This window comes from Strix aluco, chromosome 4, assembly GCF_031877795.1.
Source record: "Strix aluco isolate bStrAlu1 chromosome 4, bStrAlu1.hap1, whole genome shotgun sequence".
NCBI classification, from domain to species: domain Eukaryota; kingdom Metazoa; phylum Chordata; class Aves; order Strigiformes; family Strigidae; genus Strix; species Strix aluco.
In genome coordinates, this window is record NC_133934.1 from 104,703,325 (window position 1) to 104,729,620 (window position 26,296).

Here is a 26,296-nt window from a genome sequence, read left to right on the forward strand (position 1 = left end):
GCCCCCACCCAGCCCCGCCGAGCCGCGGCCGGCCCCGCCGCTCCGCCTCGACGGCCCCTGCCCCGCCGGCGCGCCCGGCAAACGCGCCCGACACCCTCCCCGCCCCCGCCCCGGGCCGGGCCGGGGGCCTCCTCACCGCCCAAACCACGCGTAAATCTTTACAGAGATCCCCCGCCGCCCTGAATTACTCCCCGCTTGTATTTAATGACGTTAAATGAGCCGGTTTCGCTCCCTCGCACGTGGCCGGTCGGAGATAATTGCCGTGTAGGAAAAGGCGAAGTTCCCCTATAAATTGCGGTGACGGCCGGAGCCCGCAGCCTGGCGGGACCCCGCTTTGGCCGTGCCCCGGCCGCGGGGCTGAGAAACCCCCTCTGACACGGGAAAACCCCCGCGGCCGCCAGCTCCTTCCCTCCTGGCACAGAGTGAGCGGTCCGGCTGGAAGGAGATGCTCGTAAGCTGCCCATTACATCTTGCGGGGCGGGGGGATGCACCCTCTTCCTACGGAGCCGACTTTTAGTTTAGTTTTGCACTGTGGCTGGGGACTTCTTGAGCACAGGGTTAAAGCAGCACCGGGGCAGCTAGGAGCGGGACAGAAAACAGGGGACTCTTCTCCCCTCTGTTGACTTCCAAGTCTTAAACTGATCCCGGAAAGCTGCGCTCTCTGCGTCGGGGACCCGCATTTTTAACATGAGCCGCATCCCTGTTATGTCGGTGGATCATTGCCCACCGCAGCCACCATTTGCCTGCAAGGAGAAAGGCAAGGAATATAATCTTGATGGCGAGCGGGGAAGGGGCACACGCTGTATCCGTGACAGGCTCCGCTCCTTATCTATGAGAGGTTTGGAGCCGCGTTGGTCCGCTTAAACCCTTTTATTACCCACGCCCCGAATATTTCCATTACACACGGTCTGTGCTCCTCAGCTGATATGTGAAACCTGCTGCCTTATCGCTGACGGTCGATTGATATTTTCTATGTACAAGCCCAAGGCATTAAATCAATGTCTCCACTCCGCAGTGGCATATTCTCTATAGGCTGGTCTGTGGGACACAAGTGAAGCCCTGCTGAAAAGGGCTTCCTTCTCTCTCCATTCGCACGAAGCTCCTTTTGGCAGAAGAAGCGGGACTTTAAATAGGACCCACCTGACCGGACTTGGTGCCGAGCAGCCCCAAGCTGCCCCTGGCCACAGGGGATCTCTTGGTGTTTCCCGGCTCAGGAGATACAGAGGGCGAAGGGACCGCAGAGCCGGGTCTCGGGGTGCCCGGCCGAACCCCAGCTCCCTTCCGCTGCAGGATCCGCGGCCGTGACCCGCGGTACATCTCCGCCCGACCGAGCGCACCCGCGTAGCACAACGCGGGAGCCGGCTCCGTCCCTCCGGGGGCTCCATCCCGCCGGGGGCTCCCTCCCGCCGGGAGCGCCGTGCTCGCAGCTCGGTCCCTCGCCTCCGGGCTGCCCGCGCCCGGTCCCGTCCCAACGGCAAAGCCCGCGGCGCAGGGGCTCGCCAGGATCTTTTTCTCCCGTTTTGCGCTGGGTAGTAGCGCTGGAGGAATTTGGCGAGATTTCTGGGACGCTGGCTTGGCTTTTCTTTTCTAAACCGACCCTGAAATTTAGCTTGTCGCTGCCGTCCCTAACCCGTCAGGGGGCAATTATGTGATAATTACGAGAATTACACAGTTCTTTTATCTGGCTGCAGTGCACGAAGGGGGCTGAGCACAGCGAAATCTGTTCACATTTAAACCCCCCCCTCCTCCAGACGATGCCGTTTGCTGGGGACCGGCGCTCGCCAGCGCGGCTGCTGTCAGGACCGGGGTCGATCCGAGCCAGGGCTACAAAGCGAGAGCTGGGCTGGGAGTTCGGCCCGGTCGTTCCCGCGGCCCGGGGCGAGGTGGGGCAGCGCTGGAGGTGCTGCCCTCGGGCGTCGTCCCGTCCGGCGGGGAAAGGCCGGGGCTGGCTACCGCCGCCCCGGCCGCAGGGCACCCAGGAGGCTACACCGCCTCGGGTGGCTTTTTCCCTCCCTCCGTCTCTCCCTCCCTCAACCTACCCCGGCATCGTGAATTAACAAAAAAAAAAAAAAAAAAAAAAAAAGACACCACCACGCACACCCCCGCACACGCCAGTGACATCGCAGCGCCCCGCAAACACACCCGGCAGGCGCGTCCCCTGCCTGCCCTCCGCACCGCACCAGCGTGGCCGTATAAACCGTCCCTCTTCACATCGTGCTTGTGCGCTACGTTTGTTTTTCCTGCACATGGTTCCGTCCTCCGTAAGCCGCCGCAGAAATTTTCAAAGAAAATAGCAGAAGTCTTTCATTGTTAACATTTGATTTATTTAAAGTCCTTAACTGCAAATGATCAAAAACATACTTCACGCATTAAATTCTCAGTTATCGTTTTAAATCAAAATATTTTTTTCAATTACAATCACATTTATAAAATTAACAAAAATTCTTAAATTCACGTGTAATTCTTTTTTTACTGTCATTTAAAGCAATTTCCAGCTGTAAAGAAAGAAAAAAATATAAACCATGCAATAAATTAAGAACATTGAGACAGCGAACAGGAATAATAATAAAACCCGTCTGGCTATGCTAACACCGTGTAAAACTGTGGAAAGTGCATTAACACTGGATGAAACAAGCTAAGGATGGCGATAATTAAACGGCCACAAAAAAAAAAAAATGGCTGTGGAATCTATTAAACAAGTTGAAAAAGGGGAGAGACAGAGCTCTCCTCTTTTCCCTGCGTCGGTGTAATAGTCATTTCCTGGGGGAGGGAAAAAATAACCTTGTTATAGATACACAGTTCTAGCTGGTACACAATGAAGACACTTAAATTAAATAAGCATGTCATCCACATGTTGATGAGAGTTCCTGATGAACGAGAATCTTCAGTAACAGATGGGAAGGAAAAAAAAATATCCAACTGGCTGTGACCTCTTGTAACTTTATATTACATCCCAAGACAGGTAACACTTGGAAAAAAATAAGGGTCGCATCCTGCACTCCAAAGCTCCAGTTGGTCCCCTCGGGAGTGCAGGATCCGGCCCGCAGCATCTGGGTGTATGCGGGTTGTACTAGCCGAAGGTTTATTTTGCAAGTATCAAAAGGATGATCCGAGAAAGTAAATAGTCCTCTTGTTGCTTAGAGATTCTCTTAGTGTTTTGCTACTTCACAGCAGTATTGTCCTTCAAAGCCTTTTTAATTAAAAAAAGTCTTAAATGTCTACTCGCTTCTTCATCTCCGTATTGTTAAAGTATTGCCACATACCTGTAAACTTACATGAGATTATAGAGCACAGAAGGAGGGGAGACGAGGGGGCGGAAAGCACAAACAAGTAGTTTACAAGCTCAACATTTTTTTCTTCTTTTTAGTAACACCCTGCAAAGGCTAGGGGGGATCTCCGGGGAGAGGGGCTGGGTGGCGGTGGCGGGGGGGGTATGTACAAGCGGGACGCGGCCGGCTTTGCAGGAGGTCGTGGTGGATCGTAACAACACACAACGCGTTGCGAGACAATTAAAAAGTAACAGTCCTTTGCACGCAGCGTGCGGAAACACCTCGGTTTGTCGCCGGGAGAGGGTAAGGGGGGAGAGAGGCCAGGAAAGGGGGGGGGGGGGGGGAGTCGCCCCGGCGGCGGAGGATGCAGAGCTAGGAGGTGTTTAGAACGGGTCTGGAATACACACCTTGGTAGTAGGAGGGCTCTAGGGCCGAGGGCTCGATGCTGCTCCGGCCCGCCATGGAGGCGCTGCCCAGGGGCAGCCCGCCGGGGATGCTGGCCCCGTAGGAGGAATATTGCAGCGCCTGCTCGTAGGCTTTGAAGTCCAGCTTGTGCTGCTGCTCCGAGGAGGACATGAGGTTGTTGATGGAAAAGGGGTGGTTGAAGGAGTAGTGGGGATCGCCCTTGAGGTGGAGCTGGGGTTCGTGGGCTAAGGAGTGAGGGGGGTGCGGGACGGAGGCCAAGGCGGGGACGGAGCTGATGGTGGAGGAGGCGGCCGAGGCCGAGGTCTTTAGCTCCGTGCTCGATCCGCTGTGGTCCATAGACTGGGGGCTGGTGGACGGGTTGGAGCTAGAGAGGGAGGTGGCGGTGTCCAGCGGCGCGGGTTTATTGTGGCCTCTGTGCAGGGGGGAGTTGGAGCTGGAACTGGAGGCCCCGGCCTGATCTTTCCTGCCCTCCTGAGGGGCTTTGCTGTTCGCCGGCTTCTCGCACTTGAAGCGCTTTTGCCGGCGGAGGTAGCAGCCGTTTTCAAACATGTTGCCGGAGTCGGGATGAAGGGTCCAGTAGGAGCCCTTGCCGGGCTTGTCGGGGGAGCGGGCCACCTTGACGAAGCAGTCGTTGAAGGAGAGCGAGTGGCGGATGCTGTTCTGCCAGCGCTGCTGGTTCTGCCGGTAGTAGGGGAAAAGGTCCATGATCCACTGGTAGATCTCGCTCAGCGTCAGCATCTTGCTGGGCGCCTGCTGGATGGCCATGGTGATGAGGGAGATGTAGGAGTAGGGTGGCTTGGCGTGGGGGTAGCTCCGCTTGAAGGTCTTGGCGTCCCGCGTCCTGCCGAGGTTGGACTGGGTGTAGGCCATGGGGCTCATGCAGGGGTTCATGCCGCCGTAGGGGCTCAGCCCGTTCATGGGGGCGGGCTGGGCTGACATGGCGTTGATGCCGCCGGGGCTCAGCGCCGTGCCCATGGCGGCCACGCCGGCCGGCATGCTGTTCACCGGCCCCGCCGAGCCCGCCGGCATGCCGGCCACGGCGCCGGGGCTCAGCCCGGCCCCCAGCCCCGTGTTGGCGTAGGACATGTTGAAGGAGCTGGAGGTCATGTTGCCGCTCGTCGTCATGGTGTTCATGGTCATGTAGGTGTTCATGGTGTTCATGGAGCCCAGCCCCGAGTTCATGTTGCTCACGGGCACCGAGGAATAGGCCTAGGGCAGCGAGACGGAGAGAGGGGGTTAGGGGGGAGAGAGGGGCGAGCAGGACCCCCGCGGGGCCGGAGCCGCCGCCCTGCCCGCCGTGCCCAGCGGGCCGTGCCCCCGTCCCGCCGCGGGACGCCGCCCGCAGCCCCGGCACCCGGGAAAGCGCTTCCCAGCAGCCGCACGGGAAGGCCGCTGGCGCGATGAAAAGGTCTAATTCATATCTATACGTGTGTATAAAGAGACACAGAGCGGGGGGGTGCTCGGTGCCGGCGCGCTCCCGTTTTGCCGGCGTGCCGCGGCTTGCGGGGCCGGGCGGCGGGACCACCGGGGCGCGGGGGCCAACGGCCGCCCCGGGGCCCCACAGGGCCCTGTAACTGCCCCGGGAGGAGCCTTTCTCCCGGGGTATTGCCGCGGTTTTGCAGATTTTGTGTCCCGTCTCGCTAGCTAAATATTTAAACTCGTCAGATTATTGAAATTTGCGGGCGTACACTGTCTCCCCCAAGGAGAAATTCGGCTGCCTGTGCTTTCTTAATCTCACGCATCTCTCCCACCGTGCACTGATTTAAATTTCTATTCTTACACAAGATGCGATAATGTCTTGTCGGGGAAAAAAAAAAATCCAAACCAACAGCTCACGTCCGCGCATTTTATCTGTGGAAAGCTTCCCCCTTGTCTGCATCTTCTATTAAGTCAGTCTTTAAATTAAAGGTTAAAAAAAAAAATCCCAAACAAAAAACTTTCCCGAAGTAGGAAAAGCCTGAACTTTCGCTGCCTGAGATTTCCTACAATTGCCCGACGTGCAAAAATTATAGCACCCTACCACAAAACACAACTCTCCAAAAAGGCAGAACCGGAGAGCCTGCAATTGTGCTTTCCAGCACGGCATCTGATTTAAACAGGAGGGAGAAAGACATTCCCAGTTTACCTCGAACAAAGGCAATACGGCTAAGAAAATGAGGCTTAGGCGACGGTTTATGTATAAAATTCAGTACTGTTCACTACAAATTCCACGAGCTTATAAATGCGCTTTTAATTTAGAGGATCACGTTAATTATTTGAGATGGTAGGACGCGGATGGGTTTCCCACCTTGCATCCATGCAGTGACTCAAATTAAATAGCAGGGGAGGAGAAAAGATTGAGGCTAAAAAATAGCAAAAGCGAAGGTCGCTTAACTCTATGTTTGTGGATAATGAGCGTGGTGAGGATAAATGAGTCTGGAAACGGCACGTAATTAGGATGACCCTTATTTGCCCTTAGCCGACTTTCCTCTATTAAACCCGGTGCCAGCAGGGTGACACGTATCTGCCTGTGCCCGCGTGGCCCAATGGGCGCTGTGTGCCAGCGCGGGGTGCAGGGACGAGGCGGGGGGGCTGTGAGCCCTGTGTCCGGGTGTGCTGATGCAACGCCCGGGTGCGCACACCCAGGTGCCTGCCGCGCTGCCGCACTTCCTTAAAACGGCTCCTGCCCGGCCGGGACCCCGGGGGGCTGCTGGGCGCTGGCTGCTGCCGGTGACCCCCGCCGCGGTGCGAATCGCGGGTCCCCGCAGGGCCGAGCCGCGCTGCGGCTGGGGGGGGTGTCTCCGGGCGCTTCCGTGGCCCTCTCGGCGGGCCGAGCTGCCGGCGCAAGGGCCGGTTCTCCCTCTTCTTTTGCACCGTGTTGCCAAAGAGGCGCGGGGGGCGGAAGCGCGTCCCGGGGTGCCGCGGGCCGGGCCGGGGCGGCGGGGCCGGGTGCGGGGCCGGGGTGGCGGGGCCGGGGCCGGGACCCCTCCCGGTCTGGCGCCGCGACCGCTCTCGGCAGCGCCGCCCGCCGGCCCGCGGCAGCAGCGCACGCCGTCCGCAGCCCGTCTTGTAAAGTACGAACAAACGGCTATTTTCAGCCCCCCCCCACCCCCCCCTCTTTCTTTTCTCCCGGCTTTAACAGGTGAGGCCCCCGGCGCCGGCGAGCAGAGGGGCCGGCGGCCCCGCCGCGGAGCCCGGAGAAGGCGCTGCCCCTGCCCCGGGACGCGCTCGCCGCGGCTGCCTCGCCCCCTGCCATCTGCCGGGAAGAAGCCGGGGCCGGCAGCGCGGCGAGTCCTCTGCCCCGAGCCAAGAGTTTACGGGGCGCTTTTGTGAGCGCCGCAAGCGGAGATTACGCCTTTTAGAGGAGATCAAGGGCTGCCCCCGGCCCCCCGGCCCTCCCAGCGGGCCCGCAGCCGCCCCGGGTCTCCCTCAAACGCCTCCCGGGGTTCCCGAAAGCCGTGTTTTCCTCGGGGAAGCCTGGCCAGCTTCAGCGCCAGAGGGAGGGGGGAAGGCACGTTTGCTCTGGCAGGATCCGGAGTGCAAACCGATTCCTCCGATTACTGCCCCCTTCCAGACCCCCAGCCCTTCCCCCGGCCCCCCCCCCTCCCCCTTGCAGAGGGGCAGCAGCGGAGCCAGACCCTGGGATTTACTCACCTCCTGAGTGTCGGCGTAGTAGCTGTTCCAGTCGCTGGTTTCATGCCCTTCCATTTTCACAGTCCCTAACATTATGGAGCCAACCTGCCCGGTGTAACCATCCAGCCCTCTTGCAAGCGAGCGACGGGCAGCAGGAAAAGAGCCCGAAAGCCCGACCTAGCAGGAAGCCAGCTCCCAGGAGGGGCGGGGGGTGCTGAATTCTCCTCTATAACCAGCCAAAAAGGAGGCAGGGAGCGGTGTGGGGCGAGACAGTTGAGAAAGTGAGGAAGTGCCGGCTGGGATGTGAGTGGAGTTGAGCTGATGTGGATCTTACGTCGCAGAAGTACCCACCTCCTCCTCCTCCTCTCCCCATTTGTCCGCCGCACAAAGGCGTTCGCACCTACAAAGCCGGAGATGCACCTGCAAACAAGGCAGTTCCCCTCGCCTGCAACTCCCCCCGGGGCGGCACTTTATTTGCAAAGAGGCGTAATTGGTTTAAGCTTGTGGGGAAAGAAGGGGAGACGGAGGTGGGAGAGGGGGAGAGTAGGAAAAGGGGGGGGGGGGCGCGACACCCACCCTTTCAGATGGACAGGACAAATGCTAGGAAGGATCGGTGGAAATGAAGTGAGGTGGATAAGGGAAGGGCAGCCCCCCTCTGTTTGAAGAGAATGCAAAAGGCCATCCAGCCTTAAACCCCTGAGATTAGGCGCAATATTTACTGAAGTCCGGTAGATGCTCCTTTAACTTGGTGGCCGGGACGTGCTCCAAAGTCCCGAGTCCTGCAGCCCGCAGGCTCCCCCCCGCTCCCTCCCCTCACTTCAAAGCTGGTTACCACGCAGGTACCTCCGCGGCGCCCCCCACTCCCAGCGCCCTCGGGGCGGGGGGCCGGACCCGGCGCTCCGGGCTGCGAGCAGCGGGGCTCGGCTCCGCGCTCCCCAAAGCCCTCCGACCCCCTCCACGGGCTAAGCCCAGCCCTTCAAACGGGGCTGCCGTCCTATGTAGATGGTGATGGTGGTATTTCTTTTCTGGTGCCTTACGTTTAGAAACCATGTGAGTCACCGCGCTGAGACATAACACTATAGGCACCCAATAAATGCGGACAGAGGCTTGAATGCGGATCCACCGATATTAACCTCCACTTGGCAAACACCAGGTGAGTCACTGGAACCATTTTATATCTTTACTGTGGAAAGCCTCCAGCCCAGAAGGCTCCTTTGGAAGCCTTCTCTGGTGCCAGGCACCCACGAGCAGCAATAATAAGTAGCGGGTATCTCTTTACCAACTTCTTGCTCATTGACCTGATTTCTCGCAAAGAACAGGGGAGGAGGAATCTACACAGGCTGGTAAAAGGTAAAAAGGGGCAACACCGATATACCAAATTGACATTGGTCGACGCTTGCTGTTATTATGGAGGGAATCTCAGTATTTGCAAACGGATCGAACATTTTCTGTTTCTACTCCTGCCCTGACCGGCTCTTCGAGCTTCTGTCAAGACCACAGACTTTTCCTGGACTTCTCTGCCCTGTCCTTTATGAGTTTCTTCCTACCTAGCTACTAGAACTTTTATCACCTGATAGTAAAAAAAAGACAAACCAAAAAACCCCCCAAACCCCCAACCCCACCCACCAACCAAGCAACCAAAACCCGCCAAACCCAAATAACATTCCGGGCAATGGCAATTTGAAGGGGAAATAAAGTTTATCGGGATTTTGAAAAAGGCTTGTGTATCATACCACACAAATTAAAATACACATCTGGGGCTGAATTTCTGCCTGGCATGTTTAGGGTTCAGAAGGACCGCAGTTGCTTCCACAGTGATTTGTCCTCGAGCGATCTGCGAAAACGTCAGTCTCACAAACACGATTTAGAAGTTTCTTATACAGAGACCCAGGATTCAGATGACGAGATATAGCATATCTCCGCCTCAACAAATATGTTTTAACTTGTCCTCTAAATGCGTTTTCTGTTATTCCTTTCTTTGTTCTTTCCCTCCTCGTCCTTCTTTCTTTAAATCTGGCAACAGAATTAAGTCAAATCCTCGAAACAAACAAAACTCTGGAATCAGCAGACGAGAATAAGGGATGAAAATGTGTCTTGAAGGAAATAAAATAGATAAAAGCACTGGATTAAACCCTTACTTGCTCAAATGGTCCAACTACACCCTTGGAAACTGGAGCAAAACCCAGTGGAGAATCTAAGAGATATTAAAATTGCGGTCTTCGTGTACGCACCCCCCCCTTCACTAATATAAGCAGTCTGTACATCTGAAAACAGAGCCCCTTCGGTGGTGGCTTGTTCACTTCAGTACCTGAGGTCTGTGGGGTTCAGAAATCCCCCAGCAGTCCCGCCGCATGCGGCGAGGCTGGGAGGAGTGCAGCGGCCCGGGGCCGGGTGACCTCGGGGCGGGGAGGCCCCGCTTCCCGGAGCCCAGCCCCGCGGGAGCAACACCCTGCGGGACGCCGGGCAGCCCACGCAGGGCTCGCTCCCTACCTGGAAAAAAGAGCAGGCACGAAGCGCGAAGCCGGCCACGCTCCGCGGACGCTGCTACCAACCGCGGAGGCGTTTGGCCGGGCGGAGCGGAGGTGGCGGCCGGCAAAGCCGCTCCCGGGGCCGGCCGGCCCCTCGGGACGCCCCGTCGGGGTGCCGGGCCAGGCCGGGCCGGGCCGGGTGGGGGTGGAGCTGGGGGGGGGGCGGGGGACGGGGGGGCGACGGGCCGGGGGTTGTGCAAACTCGCAGCGCCTCCTGTTGTCCGGCTGCGGGCCGGGCTCAGCTCCCTCGTTCCGAGGTGGCTCCCAGAGGTGAGAGCACAGGCGGGCTCCTGTCTGTAACCCGGGAGAGCCTTTGCCTCGGTGCGCAAATCATCAAGCCCGAAGCAGAGGCAGCCGCTGCTGGAAATTCCCCTCAGCCCCGGTTGCTGAGTGGCAGCCTTGGTGGAGGAAAGCCTTCCTTGTGTGAAGAAGAGGGTCGTGACGGCTCTGCCCACCGCCACAGGAAAAGGAGGGTATTTCGGTAGTTGCCCTGCCTCGCACATGAGCCTCTGCGAAACCCTATGTGGGATGCTCCGAGAGTCCAGCGCGGTTTGTCCGTACCCTTTTCAGGAGGCTCAGCGGGAAGGGAAGGGAAGGGAAGGGAAGACTCTCCTAGGACGGAGGACGCGCGGTAGCAGCCAGGAGCTCTCCAGACGCGCTTAGCTGCTTATGCATTTTCTAGACTTCAGGACGGTAGCCCTGGCTCGATTTACACAGAGCCCTTCCCCCGCTCTGCTTAGTGTATCGCCAGTTTCTGATCAAGCTGTACACTGGCTTTCTTTTTGTTGTTGTTGTTGTTTGTCAGGGGGAGCCGTTTGTGCAGCCTGGAGAAAAAGCGCAGGCGGAGGTGAGCTCCATCTTCCCCGCCTAAGCGGGAGCACGGTCTCAGCTTCTGGCTCCACCGGTGCGCGCTGCCAAGAGTAAAACACAGTAACTGACCTCAAAAGTATGTGTGTGTGGTTTGGGTGTGTGTGGAGCGGGGCGGGACACGTCCACGGGAGCCCGTGTTACCCAGCGCTGGCAGTGGGAGCCGAGCCCCGCAAAGACCACTCAGCAGGCGGCCGCCTTTTGGGAAGCGCACCGCTACGGGGTCCCGGCTGTCAGGCCGGGCCGAGGGGCCTCACCCGTAGGAAGGGGCCTCCGGCACCGCCGCGGCGCTGCCCACGCGAGGAGCGGCCACGGCATGGCAGTGGTCCGCTCCCCATGCCCAGCGCTGCTCGGGAGCGCCGCCCGCAGGTACTGTCCCACGCGTGGGGCGGGCGGCAGGAGGAATCGGCGGGGGCTCTAAGTGTGGAGCGCTGTCACGGTTCGCTCCAGTGTAAGAGCTACTTCTACCCTGGCAAGGGCAGCGCCTGCCGGCCACCCCTTGGGTTTAACTTGCAGAGTCTTACTTGGTTTTACCCAAGCGCCACCGTCTCCTGGCCGTGAATCTCTCGGCAGGGCTTGTGCGGAGCAGATGTCTAGCTCGGGAAGGAGCTGCGGGGTTGTCTCCGCACCAGGATGCCGCCTCTGCTCCTCACCGTACAGCCGCCTTTCCTTCTCCCCGGATCTGTCCCGGCAGAGGGTCGCTGGTATCCGGCTTTCCAGGCGGGCCCAACGCTGCGCAGCGGCTCGCCTCAAAGGCCGTGGGACCCCTCAGCCTCTCCCAGCCTCTCTCTGTCCTTACCCACCCAGCCCTCCCGACGGCGGGAAGTCCCGCTGCGCATCTGCTTCCAACCCGAAATCCTCCCCCACCCAAGCGGGCAAACAGCGATCGGGCGGGAACGTGCCGCTGCCCAGAGCCGGGTCCCTTGGGCGGGGAGGGAGCGCGGGCGGTGCCGGGGCGCTCCGAGAGCCGGGCTGGGTGACTGCCGGCAGCGCCCCGCGCTCCGCAGGGGGCCCATCGAGGCGGCGGCGGGGTCGCTGAGCCCTCACTGAGCAGAGCCGGCGGGGTCCCCCCGGCCCGCCCGGGCTCCCGCTGCCCGGAGCACCCCCGGCCCCGGCCGCGGCCTTCACGAGCCGGTGCGAGGCCATACGGCGGCGTTTCCTTTCCTCTCGCTCGGGAGCGGCGCCCGGGCAGGTGAGGGCACCGCATGGGGTCAGCACCCGCTTGGAGCCTTTGCTGCGTGAACCTTTCTCATCTCGACCGTGCCGACCAAGCGACCCCCTTCCCCCGACCGACCCGAGGTAGGAGGGGGCACCCCCTCTTCTTTCTGCACCTCCTCCTCCCCAGGACCCGTGGTCTGGATCCTCCTGGGCGGACTCGACGCGCCCTCCCGCTGCCCCGTTCCCGGCAGGGCCGGCCGGGGGGACGCGCCCCTGCCCCGCCGGGCCCTGCCTCCCCGCCCCGCTGCTCGGCAGCGGGTTTTCCGCCCTTTCAGCCACCCCGCCGGGCGCAGGGGGCTCCGGCGCGGCCGGGACCACGGGCAGTGCCGCTCTGCAGCCCGCGGGAGCGTGGCGGGGGGTCGTCCCCCCGGAGGCCCCGTCGTGCCGGGGCCGCGCCCCCGGGGCACCTGGCAGCGCTCCCGGGGGACGCCGGGCCTGCCGGGCTCCCACGGGTCACGCTCAGGGTGTGCGAGGCCCCGGAGACGTTGTGTGGCTCGTGACAGTAGCGACTTTCTGTTGCCGGATTATATTATTTTATTTTATTTTATTTTATTTTATTTTATTTTATTTTATTTTATTTTATTTTATTTTATTTTATTTTATTTTATTTTATTTTATTTTCGTCCCTCTCTTTTTTCTTTTTAAATTTCAGTGCAATTAATTGCATTTCATTTTTCTAGGCGTCATTCAGAGTTGACATCATCAGACTTGAGCAACACTCCTGACATAAAATATAATACCCCACCCGCCCGAAAATACTCATGTATCACAGCAGTTAAAGGAGAAAGAATCACAAATAACAAAATGAAAAATGACAAATAAGTTAATATCCGATGGTTGCAGCGATGAGAGTAAGGAAGCCTCTGGGGTTTTTTGTTTACTTTTTCTTTAGTGTAACAAAATAATTCTTAACGAGTTAAATCATGACCCATTGTATACAATCGCTTTATTTTTGCTAATACAGTTAGATGTGTGTATGCTGTTTGCAGAACTCCAGCTGGCAGCATGCCCACACTGCAGTGTGTGATTGGCCAAGTGTGTTTTACTTACTTTCTGTCAAAATAAATGCACTTGATATTTCTCATTTGATTCAAGAGCAGCCATGCAGGTATTTATTTTAATTATTGGGTGTTTTATTTATGGTACGATTTACCAAAACATAAGTGCAAATGTTTCTGTTGTGTATTTTAATCAGTGTGCCCATTCTTCTGAAATTACTCAATATCTTTTTGAAAGTTGTGTTTTGTTTTGTTTTAAAGGGTGTTTTGTTTTAAAGTAGCTGGAATACTATGGCATGGAAGAAACAGTATCAGAGGAGATGGGAATTTGATTCTCCGTGGAGATACACACATACACATCAATGGCACCTACTTTGTAGAACCTCACCCAAATTGCAAAAATGGTATTTCAGGACATACACAGATTTTTGCTGTACACATACAAGGATGCAAGAAAGAAAACTAAGAGTGAGTGCAGTTAATCTAAATAAACTGGTATGAGAAACAAAGCTTGGTAGGAGAGACAATTTTGCATGAATCTTAGAATTACTTCTATGCTGAAGTTGCCCAAATGACTTAATGGACCAAAGTCTGCCCCTTTTTTCCCCCCAACAATATCTGCTGCTTGAACAAAAGGTATTTCCACTCTTCATGAGTCTTGCTTCTCCAAAACCTGCAGTGAGTTCTCTGTGAGAACATCTGTTTTACTGATGTAAACCAAATATCACTGTATTGGACAAGAGGTACAGAGTTGATCAACTCTTTGTAATACTCATGTCAATATAATACTTCAGTTCTTCTGCAAACTGACCTTCCTATGCAGAAGGTGGACTTGGATTTTGAGTGATGGAGAGTGGAGGAATGCTACCCTTCTTTCACCACATAGCACCATATTTTCAAATTGTTTGCTCTGTTCTCCTTTACCTGCAAAAATTTACTCATTTCCCTGTCTTTGTCTCTACAGTAGTTTTACAGAAAAGCATTGGGAGAGACCAGTATCCATCATAAATGACTTTCTTGGCTGGCTTCAGCTCTGAAGAATCAAATGTACAAAATCAAGACTGGCTTATATAAACTCCTCCCCAGGGAGCAGTTCCACAGCTTTACCCAGCTTGCAGTTCCTAGAGCACAAATGAATCCAGGCTGCATTAACTGCACATTTTCTTGGTCTGTATTAACATGGACAGCGAGCTATTGTGGGATGTGTGGCAGCATGATCACACATACACAGAAACAATTTGGCCATTTACTCCATCAGGGAACATACACTAACCTGCATAGAGCAAAAATGATGTTTGCCCTGGAAAAGGATGCCCAGAGGCCCTATGTAACACGTTCTGTAGTTTTACATTGAAATGTGAGAGTGTAAGCATCAACTGGTAACACCCTAAAATCATAAGCAAGACCCATAAAATAGGATAGTCAACTTGCATCTATGGGAAAGCAGAGAAGGTCTGGATTCGGTAAGGTTTTAGGACTCCTCAGGGGCAGCAGCTGTTCAGTATTTTGTAGAGTGGTTGGTCCTCCCAGCAGTTGGCTTAAGCTTCTGCTGCTGCTTCAAGCATTTCAAGGGTGAATCCCCCTGCTGAGCCGTTTTAAGGGAATGCCATCAGGAAGGTCACTTAGCTCATCACGTGCCTTCCCATCAGCCCTCACGTGGGCACAGTTCCCTGTGCAGCTACTCCCTTGTGAGACAAGGAAGAATCCAATTGAATTAATTCCTCCTCCACCCCTCCCCAGCCAGCAAGGCAGCTGCCTAAGTATTTATGCAGCTCCTGTAGCTTCAGGTTTACTCCTTTTTAGGTAGTGACTTAAGGTGGGATGATTGGGAGGGAATCCAATACCTGACCTTTCTTTTCCATCCCTACAATTCCATAGCTCATCAGGTGGCTTTCCTATTACCCATTGAACAAACAATCCTTTTCCCCTTTTCAGGATCAATATCTAGGAATACTCCTTTCACCATTCATCCTGTGCCAGAAATCCTTTAAATCTGTTTTAACATTACCCTTAGAGGTAGCTGGAACTTCAGCTTCTGCAGACATCTCTCCTCACCCTTTGCTTTCCTTTTGCTGAAGAAACTGATCAGACGTGAAGATCTTTCTTGTCATTAAATGGGATTTCTATGTCCCCAAACACTGAGTTTTCAGCTGTGAAACCTGTGAGATCTACAAGCACACACATATATGTCTACATCTATATATCCACAGTCAAGCCGTTGTCCTAAGAGAATGGAACAGTTGGACTGGAATAGCCAACTGGAAAATCTGTTGAATTAACTGCAAGACAATGGAGAGCAGAGATAATATGATCAAATTTTAAAACCAAAGCAAGTAAAGGGCTGAGTCCAGCAAAGACTTTGGCAGGTGTTTAGTTGTAATTTCTCCGTTTATTGCTTACAGCCTTCTTCAAAGCCAGGAGTGTCTCTGACCTTGTGCCTATAATAAAGGCTATGTGTGATGGGCTTCTAGAAGTAACTCATGTAATTTCTCTTGGACTATATAATAAAATGGCACATATCTGGAAATATTACAGTCATGTCATACTAAAAAATAAATCTGGGATTCATGATCACTCAAAATGACCAAATGATTTTCTCATTGTAATGATTTTCTCGTTACAAATATGGTTTTAAATAAAAGGGCTCCATCTTTTTCCAACTTTATTTTTATTTTGAGTTATAAAGGAAATGTCATTATTGGAGTGAGTCCAGAGGAGGGTCACAAGGATGATCAGGGGGCTGGAGCACCTCCCTTATGAGGACAGGCTGAGAGAGTTGGGGGTGTTCAGCCTGGAGAAGAGAAGGCTCCGGGGAAACATTATAGCAGCCTTCCAGTACTTAAAGGGGGCCTACAGGAAAGATGGGGAGGGACTTTTTGCAAGGGCATGTAGTGATAGGACAAGGGGTAATGACTTTAAACTGAAAGAGGGAAGATTTAGGTTAGATGTAAGGAAGAAGTTCTTCACTGTGAGGGTGGTGAGGCACTGGAACAGGTTGCCCAGAGAAGCTGTGGCTGCCCCCTCCCTGGAAGTGTTCAAGGCCAGGTTGGATGGGGCTCTGATCAACCTGGTCTAGTGGAAGGTGTCCCTGCCCATGGCAGGGGGGTTGGAACTAGTCCAACCCAAACCATTCTGTGATTCTATGATTCTATTTAAATAATGTGTTTCAATCGTGAGAGAAAAAAAGCAAAATCATAGGAGGAAGAAAAATTTTAACTATTTCTGCTGGCATAGTACTGGCAAATACAGGGATCTCACAATCATAATGGAGATTAAGTGGAGCTGGGTGTGCATATTTGTTATGGATCAAAGATAGGATATAGTGATTAGAAGAATGACGATGCTTTCAACACTCACAAAGGGATTGAATGTGTGATTTATAACACTAATTCCACAAAACCTTTCTATGGCTGCTTACTGCACAAGGGATTCAATATGGATTGATCACCGAAAAAACCCCAAACCTACTTCCTTCAGCTAAGCTGGATCAAACCCTTGCAACTAACCAACACGCTTTTCAATATTGAAACTCTCTGATTTAAGAGGTTATTTTCCCCCACCTGTTTACTCCACTCTTCTGCTACAGATTACTGTCCCCACAGAGTAACTGTGAAGTTTGTGTGCTACATTCCCAGTGGACATACTTCACAGCTCAGTATTTTAGCTTATAATTAATTGATTTTTCTCTGAGTATTTATGGCCATTTGATATATATGCATGGCAGAAATATAAAAACAAAGATGTTGATGCCCTGAAAGAGCAAAAAGTAGTCCGTAGCCTGAGGATACATACCTCTGATGTTCTATTTACTACCAGTCAGAAGCACAGCTTCTACCTGCCGCTGGTTCTACCAGGGGACTTTGGAAAGTCATTCAAACTCTCTTTGTTCTAGCTCCTGGTCTCTAAAATGGGATAATGCTACTTGGGCATCATGGTGAAACTGTATTTGTAAATATGCTGTTATCTTGCTGGAACTATTGCACTGGTGAATAGTTTTGAGCAACTGTACTGCCATTTTGAGACTAGACTAGTGCTTTGGCTGTAGCACACTGAAAGGGAAAGAACAGCATCCCCCAGCCTGGCTGAGCAGCTTTTGGACTATTTCATGTGAAAAGAGTTTCACAGCCAGCTGGAAAAGGATACCAAGGCAAGGCTTAGCATCTAGTGACAGACTAGATGTAAGCCACAGAAGAGCTAGCAAAATAGTTATGCTCTTACTTTTGTTTTTCCTTTAAATATTTGCTATTCAGCTTTCCAAGGACTCTTTCTGGCATTTTCTGGAGACCTCATACCAGGATGTACATATTTCATATTCACCGTGCTGTCCTGATTCCTGATTGCCTAGATGAAGGTGACTATTGGAAGCACCACTAACTCCTCCTGACTGTGTTCCAGTTTCCACCTAAGGCCTGTGGGGCACTATGTGCACCTTGTTCTCATTTCAGCATGAACTTGGATCATGGCAGCGGTGTGCACTGGGAGTGGGACTTCCTACATGGCATGGACTCAGTTTAGCAGAAAAGAAACTGCATTTTCCACTCTCTCCAACCAACTGAACAATTTTTTAATGATCACTTTTCTTTCTAAAAAGAAAAAACCCTTCCTTGTAACATTAATAGACTAATAACTTAGATGATACAATTTATGTAAAATTAGAAAGCTTAGTGATCTGGTGAGGCCTAATTAAGAAAAATAATAATGTGTACCCAGGGACTGAACTTGCACAAGGTTTTCCTAATCTAGATCCACTTACTAAGTATAAGGATTCATCTACTGATTAAATTTTGGACTTTGCAAGCTACAGAGATAGGGCTTAACCTGTTTAACTGAATACTTAATAAAAAAACCACCTTCAGCCTTCAAGCATCGTTGTGATCATTAAGAGAGGGGCACATAATAATACCTGGGGAAAGGGGAAAAAGCTTTCCCTGTTTTCCTGTGTATCAGAGACAAGAACCTTTGCAGCTGTCATCTCTGGAGCTCAAGCTGAAAGTCTGGAGGATATATTGGCAACACTCCTGGAATGACTGCTAAGCAGTGTGTGTGGCTTAGTAGGGGAAAAATATAGCATTTGGGATTTAACTTGACAACAGCTCCCCTTGGGTGCTTACTCCCTTTGCTTACAAGACCTAGGGTCTAAATGCTGTAGAACAGGAAACATTTATGAACCAAGGTTTTTCTTGCAGCCTAACTACATTCCCCAGGGGCCAGCCCCTGGTCTGCTGCAAGCAGAGCTGAGAGATAACAGATACAGTAAGATATTACAGCATACTAGTTTTCTATTTTACCAGAACTATTAACCTAAAGAGGAAACCCATGTCTAAAGATTTTTCCTTCTTCCTAAGTTTTTTTGATGCAAATCTGTCTTGCCATGTAGCAGCTACTTACTGGAACTTCCTGATGCAAATACCTCTTCACATGCAGGGCCTTTTCTTCCACATCCCACTGTGACTCCTGCAGAGAGGAACAGTTCTAGGTAAACAAAATTGTTGCGGCTTTACTTGCTGTTTAACTACTTTCAAATGAGTCTGTTCTCTAGGCTTACAACTGCATTAAACTGCTTGTAGGATTCATCTTCAATGAGGCAATCAAAAACTTCATTCCTGTTCTGAACCACTCTAATGGCCTGGACAGCTAACGGGAATCCTTCAACACAGATCAACTACTTCATCTTCCACCTTCTGCTCCTCCAACTACTCTGGGATTCCTGCTAGAGAGAGGAAGAAGCAAATTAGACACCAAATAGATAGGCTTCCTAGGGCATATTACAGGGCTTTAGTCAGTTATCTTGCTATCAGAAGAAAAACCGCTATTAATTGGGATATAATGTGACTGGCTAATGAGCTTTTAATCTTCAACAAATTTTTAGTTGCATTAGCAAGCTAAAAGTTAGTCATCTAGCCCAGTGTAAGAAGCATTGTTTGCAAGAAGTACACTGGCTACCTCCTTGAACTCCAGGAATACAATTAGGTAGGAAAAAACAAACCTACAAAGCTGAAAGCTACAAAGAAAAGAAAGGGTAACGGAAGACATGTGCCTGTTAGATCAGTGGAGTCTTTCAATCAGTTGAGTGTCATATCTGAATCCAATATATGCTGTTAGGACCCTACAGTTCCTTGTTATCACATGGGCGTTTGGGCACCCAAACTGAAGAAAAAACCTCACAACTTTATTTTTACCCATCATAAGAGACTTAAGTGGATTACAAGTGTAATTTTGTGAACTGTCGTAGTCCAGAGATTCATGGAAATTTCAGTTCTCTGAGTTCAGATTATATGTGGGAAATTTCCCCCCCCCCCCCCCCTTACTCCTATAAGCTGCTTTGCTTTGCTTGTGTTCTAGACAACCAGCCTTCTTAGAAACCTGGTTAATGTGACCTTGTAGGTTTCTGCCATAGTTATGACATCTTGATAGATTCACTTTGACTTTTCACATTTTCTTTTAATTTACGTTTATTTTTTTTAATTCTTTCCTGAAATTTGATGATTTTTGGCACATGTTGTCATCCCTATATTTGTTGGACACTGGTCATATAATTTTTGGTCCGCTTATACCTCATGTGTGAAAAGAACTACAGTTAAAATTTAGCTTTCAACAGACAGCTGTCAAATATATTTGATATCTCTGCTCTCTGAAGGACAGGCTAGTAAAACTCTTAAGACACAGGGTCAGGATTGCTCTCAGAGAACTGCTTTCGGACTTTTTGTTCATGTTAATACTGCAAAGCTGGTCGGTTTGTGGAGTCTGAGATGGAGTCTCTCCTGTTGCAGGCAATTCCTAGTATTGTAAATAAAATCCTGCTGACAGAAACTTTATTGATGATGATAAACAAGTCACACAGAGCTAAGCTGCGCTTTCATCTCCAAGCTGATTCTTTGACAATTAGGAAAATTAGTTTGACAGGAAAAATGCATCTGTAATTGCGTCTAGGAAGCAGCTGCACTGCGCCGTACACAAATTCCCAGCAATGCCATTTGTACATTTGATTTTCAGGGCAAAACATTAAAGAGCCCTGACAGTGACTGACGGCAGAACAGGGCCGGCACACAGAGAAGAAAAACGAGGCTAAAAAGGGCCCGTCCCGTGCCCCTCAGCAACCCCCGCTTCAGCTCCAACGCTTCTAACAACGTCTCCAGATGACGCCGAACCTCGCGGACGTTCAGACAGAAGCTCACTCAGGGGAGTGAACCCTCCCCGATGCCCCACACGTCCCCCCGCCCCCCGCGGGGAGAGCGCGTCTGGCGGGGCGCGCCGCGAGACTCGGCCTGGCGTGGCGCCGGCCCGGCCCTCCCCGCCGGCAGGGGGCGCTCGCCAGGGGCGGCAGCCGGCGCTGCCCGCTCTCTCCCGCAGCGGGAGCCTCGTTGCTTGGCTACGGAGCGCGTCCTTCCCCTGCCCTCAGGCTCAAGAGGGAGCGGCGGCGGCGGCAGCTCCTCCTGCTGCTGTGGCACCGGCTCGTCGTCATCGTCCTCAGGGCCGCCAGCGCCGTGCGGAGGGAGACGAGCACCCCTGCCGCGCGGGGCGTGTGGCGGGGCCGCTGCCTCGAGCCGTGCCTCTCCTGCCGGTGGCCCGGCTGTGGGCACCGGGGGCTGTCAGGCTGTGAGGTGCTTTTCTGAGGGGAGGGAGCCCTTTGCCTGCTCGAGATGAAGAAGTGGAGCTTGGAGGGGTCACTGTTTTTTGAAGGTGGAAAGCTTTTGTGGTCACTTTGAGAAAGCGTTGAGCTTTATCCTTTCTCAGTTTTTTTTTTCTCTCTTGGGAGTTTCTGTCCAACTCATAATTTATGCTCCCAAAGATACAAATAGTTCAGTTGTTTCCTCAGGTAAAATGCTAGTAGCCATTACTGGTGCTTAATTATATGTGTCCAGAACAGTCTTGTTAAAATCAATGGGGCCTTTAGCAAAGCGAAGTAGTCTTTGCAAGATTGCATTCTGTGTTGGTATATAAAATACAAAAACTCATTTCTGTTTGAATTTTCAGGCTGCGTACAGTAGGAGAAAATTGCTAGAAAACATGAGCACTTTGGGCTGAGTTATGTGGAAGAGCTGAATATGATTAAGGAACATGAGATTATATGCAGGGAATCTCAGTGGGATAGTCTGAAGATCAAACAAGCAATAGTTACCGCTCCTAGAAGTGTGAGCATTTAGCCCTTATTGGAAGATTTAACACCAGATCAATTGCATCAGTTAAGAACATTATCCTCTCCAGAGGTCATAGAGTCCACATAAGCCTGTCATGAATATAAATAAAAATATTCCTAATTGATTCATTGGGTGTTCTGAAGTTCACAGAAAGTAAGGATATCCTCTGAAGCAAGAGACATGAAAAAACAAACTCCCAGTCTCAGGGTAATGACTCAAAGAAATAAATCTGTGGAAGACAGTGCTGACAAAAATCAGAGAAGTTGGCCTGAAAAAGTTAACAGAGAAAATGTCACTTGTAGCCATGAAAGTATGGCTGTAAAACTGCCAGTAATAGCATCATTTGCGGGTACCACTAAAAAAATTGTAATGGTCAAGCAGCCAGCACCACCTCAGAAGCCAAGTTACTACAGGTCTAATTTTCATGTTCATAGCTTCCCCCATCTCATTAGAAAAGACAAAAGCTGTTAGTAAAGTAAAGGATAGAATGCATATGCTACGGATGGATCCCCAGAATTTAAAAAGATATAAAACTGAAGAAACAGATACTGTGATTAAAGACAGTGATGAATTTAGCTCTTCAGATTCTGATGCAAGTAAAAGCATTTCAAGAAAGGGAAAAATAACAAGGGAAATCTGTAAGAAGAGAAGCAGAGTGATTTCAAAAGCAAAACAAGAAGATTTAGATGTTGAATTGGGAAGAGTGCTGAGAAAAGGAAGCAAGCAGCCAAGTGTGAGGTCTGCTCAAGAACAGTTGGAAGAGGCAAGAGATGTGACTAGACCAGACACTTCAAAAATATATGAGAAGAACTTCCAGCAGAGCAAACCTGAAGAGCCTACTTCCATACCAGCATTGCCTGTGAAAGTGGTTGCGAGGTCTATTGATGAAATAATTGCTTCCCTGCAGTCTACTTCTCCATCTCCCTCAGACCAGATGATCAAAGAACTCCTGGAGGGTGTTCTTGGACAGAACTACAACATAAAAATGGAAGTAGGTGAACCGGAACAAGAGCAATATTTTTCTCTTGGGTAAATATTACTTTTATAAGAGTTGTATATTTTTTTTCCAGCTCCTACAATGTGTTACAATGCAGAAGCCAGACAAAACAAACGGATAAAGATACTAATGTATCATAGAATAGTCTTCACTCTTTCTTCTGCAAATTTTTTTGATGTCCCTTAAAACTGAAAATGAACAAATATCAAAAATCTATTAAAACATAAGCTCTTTTGGGGTGCTATTTTTATTATACTACTTATAGTTTAATACATCATTTTCTTTGTTCTCCTTTCCTTTTTTTTTTTTTTTTTTTTTAAATGATATATTCCAGTCTGACAGATGAAAAATTGCTTTAAATGCATTTGGGATATTGTTGGAAGTATTGCTTCTTTTAGTTATTGTTTAGCTTGTGAAGTCTCAATAAGACAAATTCTTAATTGTCACACTTAGGTAGATTGTGTAAGCAGCTGTATGAGAGTTCCTTTAATTAATTACAGCAGGAGATATCAGTAATACTACGCATCAGGTAGATGCTACAGAAAACTTGCCTAGATTTTCACCAGAGGGTTGCTGATTAATTTAACTAGATGAGTAACTTACTATCTATGAGATGGCTCTTTGTCCTCTCTTAGCAAGACTGATAGTTTTGTTCTAGCTCCAAGAGGGCTGAAACTTATGTCACAAAAATCACTATCACACTTGGTATTCATGCCAGGGAATGAATAGACCCATGGAGGGTGAACTACTCCTTTTCAGGAGCAACTGCCTCTGCAAGGAAGTATGGAAGACTGACGAAAAGGATATGAACCTATGTTTTAGGAGATTATAATGAACATTGTTTCCCACAACTACCAAAATGCTACCTGTTATGATCATAGAGTATCTCTCATCGAATGTAAGTGCAGTACCTTACATTCCCTTAACGTGAGATTGACTGTCTGTTGATTAAATACAAAAATTAGAAGAAAAAAGAATCCTGAATGGAGTTAATTTAAATGTGTAAGTCCATGAGCAGCAATAGTCTGAAACTGCATTTTTGGTAGATTTATGTCCTCTGATTTTATTTTCTTCTGAGAGCTCTTTGTATGGTTGAGGCATTCACAGTGTCTCCCACTCTCTAAACTTTCTGGAGTATTTCAATTGGGATTGAAAACAGAGAAGACTTTCCTCAGTGTGGCAGCACTGAGATGATCCCTCTCCATTGCTTGACTTGTATTTCAGGAATGTAATAATTTGGGACTGTTTTCTTTGTGTGGTTGAAATTTGCCAGTTGATTACAAAAATACTTCAGGCAGATGGGAAGAGGGCTAGAGAAGATCCTGGACCTGGGAAACTGTTTCTTGTTCAACTTACCAGAAATAATTATTAGTGGTCAGTAATGTGTTGAGTTGCGTGGTTTTTCTTACTCTTTTATAAACATGTTCTAGGTAAGATTTTAAAAGTTTGGCCTCTAGCAAGTCCTGATTTTCTAAAATTGAAGAGAACTGATTTTCTGTTGTTTGTAGTGGGAGCTGCTGGGCTCTGAGCTTTGAAATCTGACCTCTCGAGGACTGCGATGTTTAATTCTTTACTTCTAAAACTTATATCAATCGGGTTCAAAGTAAAGTGAAAATTTGAATTTGGTGGTGACTTTCTGGTCCAGTTGTTTGTTGTTTAATATTTTTTTAGGTATGGACATTAGTGAGGATGAATGAGACCCTTACTGATTACATACATTCTTTTTTTTTAATCAAAGGCACTTGCAGCAGGTGTCTTTTGAACTTAAGCGACCTTATGAATAGGATGAAGACTCTAGCAATTTTTTATTATTATAATGCATGATTTATTTACTTTACACTGAGCTTCAAGGCTTGCCTTCTCTAATGAAGTAAGAAATGTATAATTTTAAATGAAATAGAAATGCCTAGGAAAAGAACAGAACTACTAAAATGAAAAGAGGCTCTCAGAATTAAATGTATCTTTCATTTCTTACAAAAAAAAATTATTCTGTTCTTTTTATCTTGTTCTTGATCTTGCATTAATGACTGGTTAGCATTGGTAGCTTATGATATTGCTGTGGGGGCTGAGAGCTGTTTTTACCCCTGCATCAGAAAGAGCATTATCTGAGGAATGAAATGCCAGCTCGGTGGGACATTAGTACTTAGCCCTGTTTCCTTTGAGAGAAATCAGTTATAAATAATGATTCCTATCACATTTTCTGTTAAAAAGTAGAATTTTTATTATAAGAATAATATAATTTCCAGTGCCTGGAGTAATTTTGTTGCCTTGGGGCTTGTTGCTACCCCTGAAGTATATTGAGTTATTAAGTTATATGTTGGATTTAGTATCCATAGGAGGGTGTTTATATTCATTTCAGAAATGCATTTTCTTGGTATTCAGCTTGATGTTCAGCTTTCTTGGTGATGAGCCTGCAGTTCATCTTTAGTTAGTTACTGTTTTCAGCAGATCAGTTCTTTGGTACCTCAGATGAGCTTGTGAGGGTGGTAACTAAATGAATAAGATTTTTGCTCTTGAAAAATAACATAAAATTTGAATGCTTCTATTAAACAAGGACTATACAGTGCACCATATTAGCAGCAAGTCAACATAAAATATACTTTAGTTTTAAAAAAATACCTCTAGCTCTTGCCAGCTAATCTCAATAGTGAGGCCTTGAGAAGATTTTCTCTGTAATGCATTAATACTCTCTCAAAAGTGGTTTGATGGAGACTAATTATTGTTAAAATTCAAGAAAAGATAGATGTTTGCTTTATATTTATAAGCAAATACAAACAAGTATTTGCTTATAACTTTACAATATCTCATTTATTATTTGCTCTCTATGTTCTTTCTATTTCAGCTGACATGAAAATTATGCAACAGATCATATACTACTTTCTGATAAAACAGTATTTTTAAGAGGCTTATTGAAAATATTTCATTTTTTTTTCCCTTTAGGTGCTATAATGTGTATTCTAAGTGTCATGGAAATGAGCAAGGAACTTCAATTTATTTCATTTAGTTCTCTTCAAGTGGTGAAAACCCTAACTCTTCCTAGTGGTTTTCTTATTTTCTGCTTCCAGGTGGCTCATGGAATGTTCTCATGGTTTTAGCATTGTTAAAATGTAGCTAAATCAAGACCATGGTGCTTTACTTGCTGAAGGGAGCCACTCAGCCTTCAGGAGTGGACACTACCACTCCTAGATACATGAAAATTGTTTTCTGGAACAGTTAACTGATATTACTTTAGATTTTTTAAAAAAAAGATGTTTTATTTTCATGATGTGGCAAGAAACTGCCTAGGGAGAGATGTTGGGTAGGTGGTTTACATGTGTGGACTTCTGAAATCTGTTTATTTCTTCAAAGTTACAAGTGCAAGTAACTAATTAAAAACAATCCAGTTGTGCAGTTTGTTACATTTTATGAACAATCACTTTCCAGTTCATTATGAGCATTAGGCCCACATCATTTATACTTGTCTTAAAAATGCTACAGGCTTTATGGGGCAAGGACTGTCTTTTTACACTGAAGTCTAGCAAAATGGGAGACTAATCCTTATTAAGTCAGTAGGCTGCTGTTATGAGAAGAAATTGTTTTTAATCAGATAGATTGTAATCTCCCAGAGTTTTAAGCTTTGTCAAAGGTGTACAGGGTGATTAGCTGTTTGTGTATAAATAATTTGCATAAAATCACCATATTCAAAGAATATTTTAAAATATTTGTATGTTCACACATCTAGATTGTCTTTGTTTTGTCCTTTATCAGGGTCTTTTCTGCTCTGCTTATAGAGACTTTTCTTGTCAAAACAGAGAGGAAAATAGTTTATTTTAATAGCATGTAATTATTAAACGAGGAATACAGAGAAATACCAGATGAAAATATTTAAGTAAGATAAATTTAGGGGTAATTATTAAAAAAAACCCCCAAACAACAGCAACAAAATATTAGTTTTCTGTATGTCAGGACTCACAATGAGTCTTTTCAGCTGCGAAGGATACCACAGACATACCAAAATGATTGAAAATGTTGAAATGGTTTCTAATGAATTATCAAGGTGCTCAGGTAGCTAAATAGTTTTCTGAACCTGAAGGAGGAAGGCTATAGCTACTAAAGTTGGTTTTTAAAGGTGCAGTAGAAGTTTCCATCACAAGGTTAAAATATCAGTTGAGGAAACAGCTTTTTCAAGAATGGGCAGAACACTCAAGAATAGATTCCCACAGGAATTAAGAATTGCCACAGTTCTCAACACTCTTATTTCCCA

General features: G+C 49.1%; 1 protein-coding gene and 1 long non-coding RNA gene across 2 annotated transcripts; one reads left to right on the top strand and one right to left on the bottom strand.

Annotated features, from left to right (window-relative positions):
• Positions 1–2,302: 2,302 nt before the first annotated feature.
• Positions 2,303–7,574, bottom strand: FOXA1 (forkhead box A1). The gene is made up of 2 exons (XM_074821552.1): positions 7,329–7,574; positions 2,303–4,904 (listed from the first exon to the last, which is right to left on the bottom strand). The coding sequence occupies exons 1-2, from the start codon at positions 7,398–7,400 to the stop codon at positions 3,642–3,644; spliced, it is 1,335 nt and encodes a 444-aa protein (XP_074677653.1). The 5' UTR covers positions 7,401–7,574; the 3' UTR covers positions 2,303–3,641.
• A 5,611-nt stretch (positions 7,575–13,185) lies between these two features.
• Positions 13,186–15,578, top strand: LOC141922414 (uncharacterized). The gene is made up of 2 exons (XR_012622981.1): positions 13,186–13,386; positions 13,883–15,578. It is a non-coding gene; the product is annotated as an uncharacterized LOC141922414 (long non-coding RNA).
• The last annotated feature ends 10,718 nt before the right edge of the window (positions 15,579–26,296 follow it).

Excerpts from the sequence above, each read along its gene's own strand:
- FOXA1 (XM_074821552.1), bottom strand. The coding sequence starts at position 7,400 with ATGTTAGGGACTGTGAAAATGGAAGGGCATGAAACCAGCGACTGGAAC. Across the intron at positions 4,905-7,328 it reads ACTACGCCGACACTCAGGAG|GCCTATTCCTCGGTGCCCGT; the intron begins GTGAGTAAATCC and ends TCGCTGCCCTAG.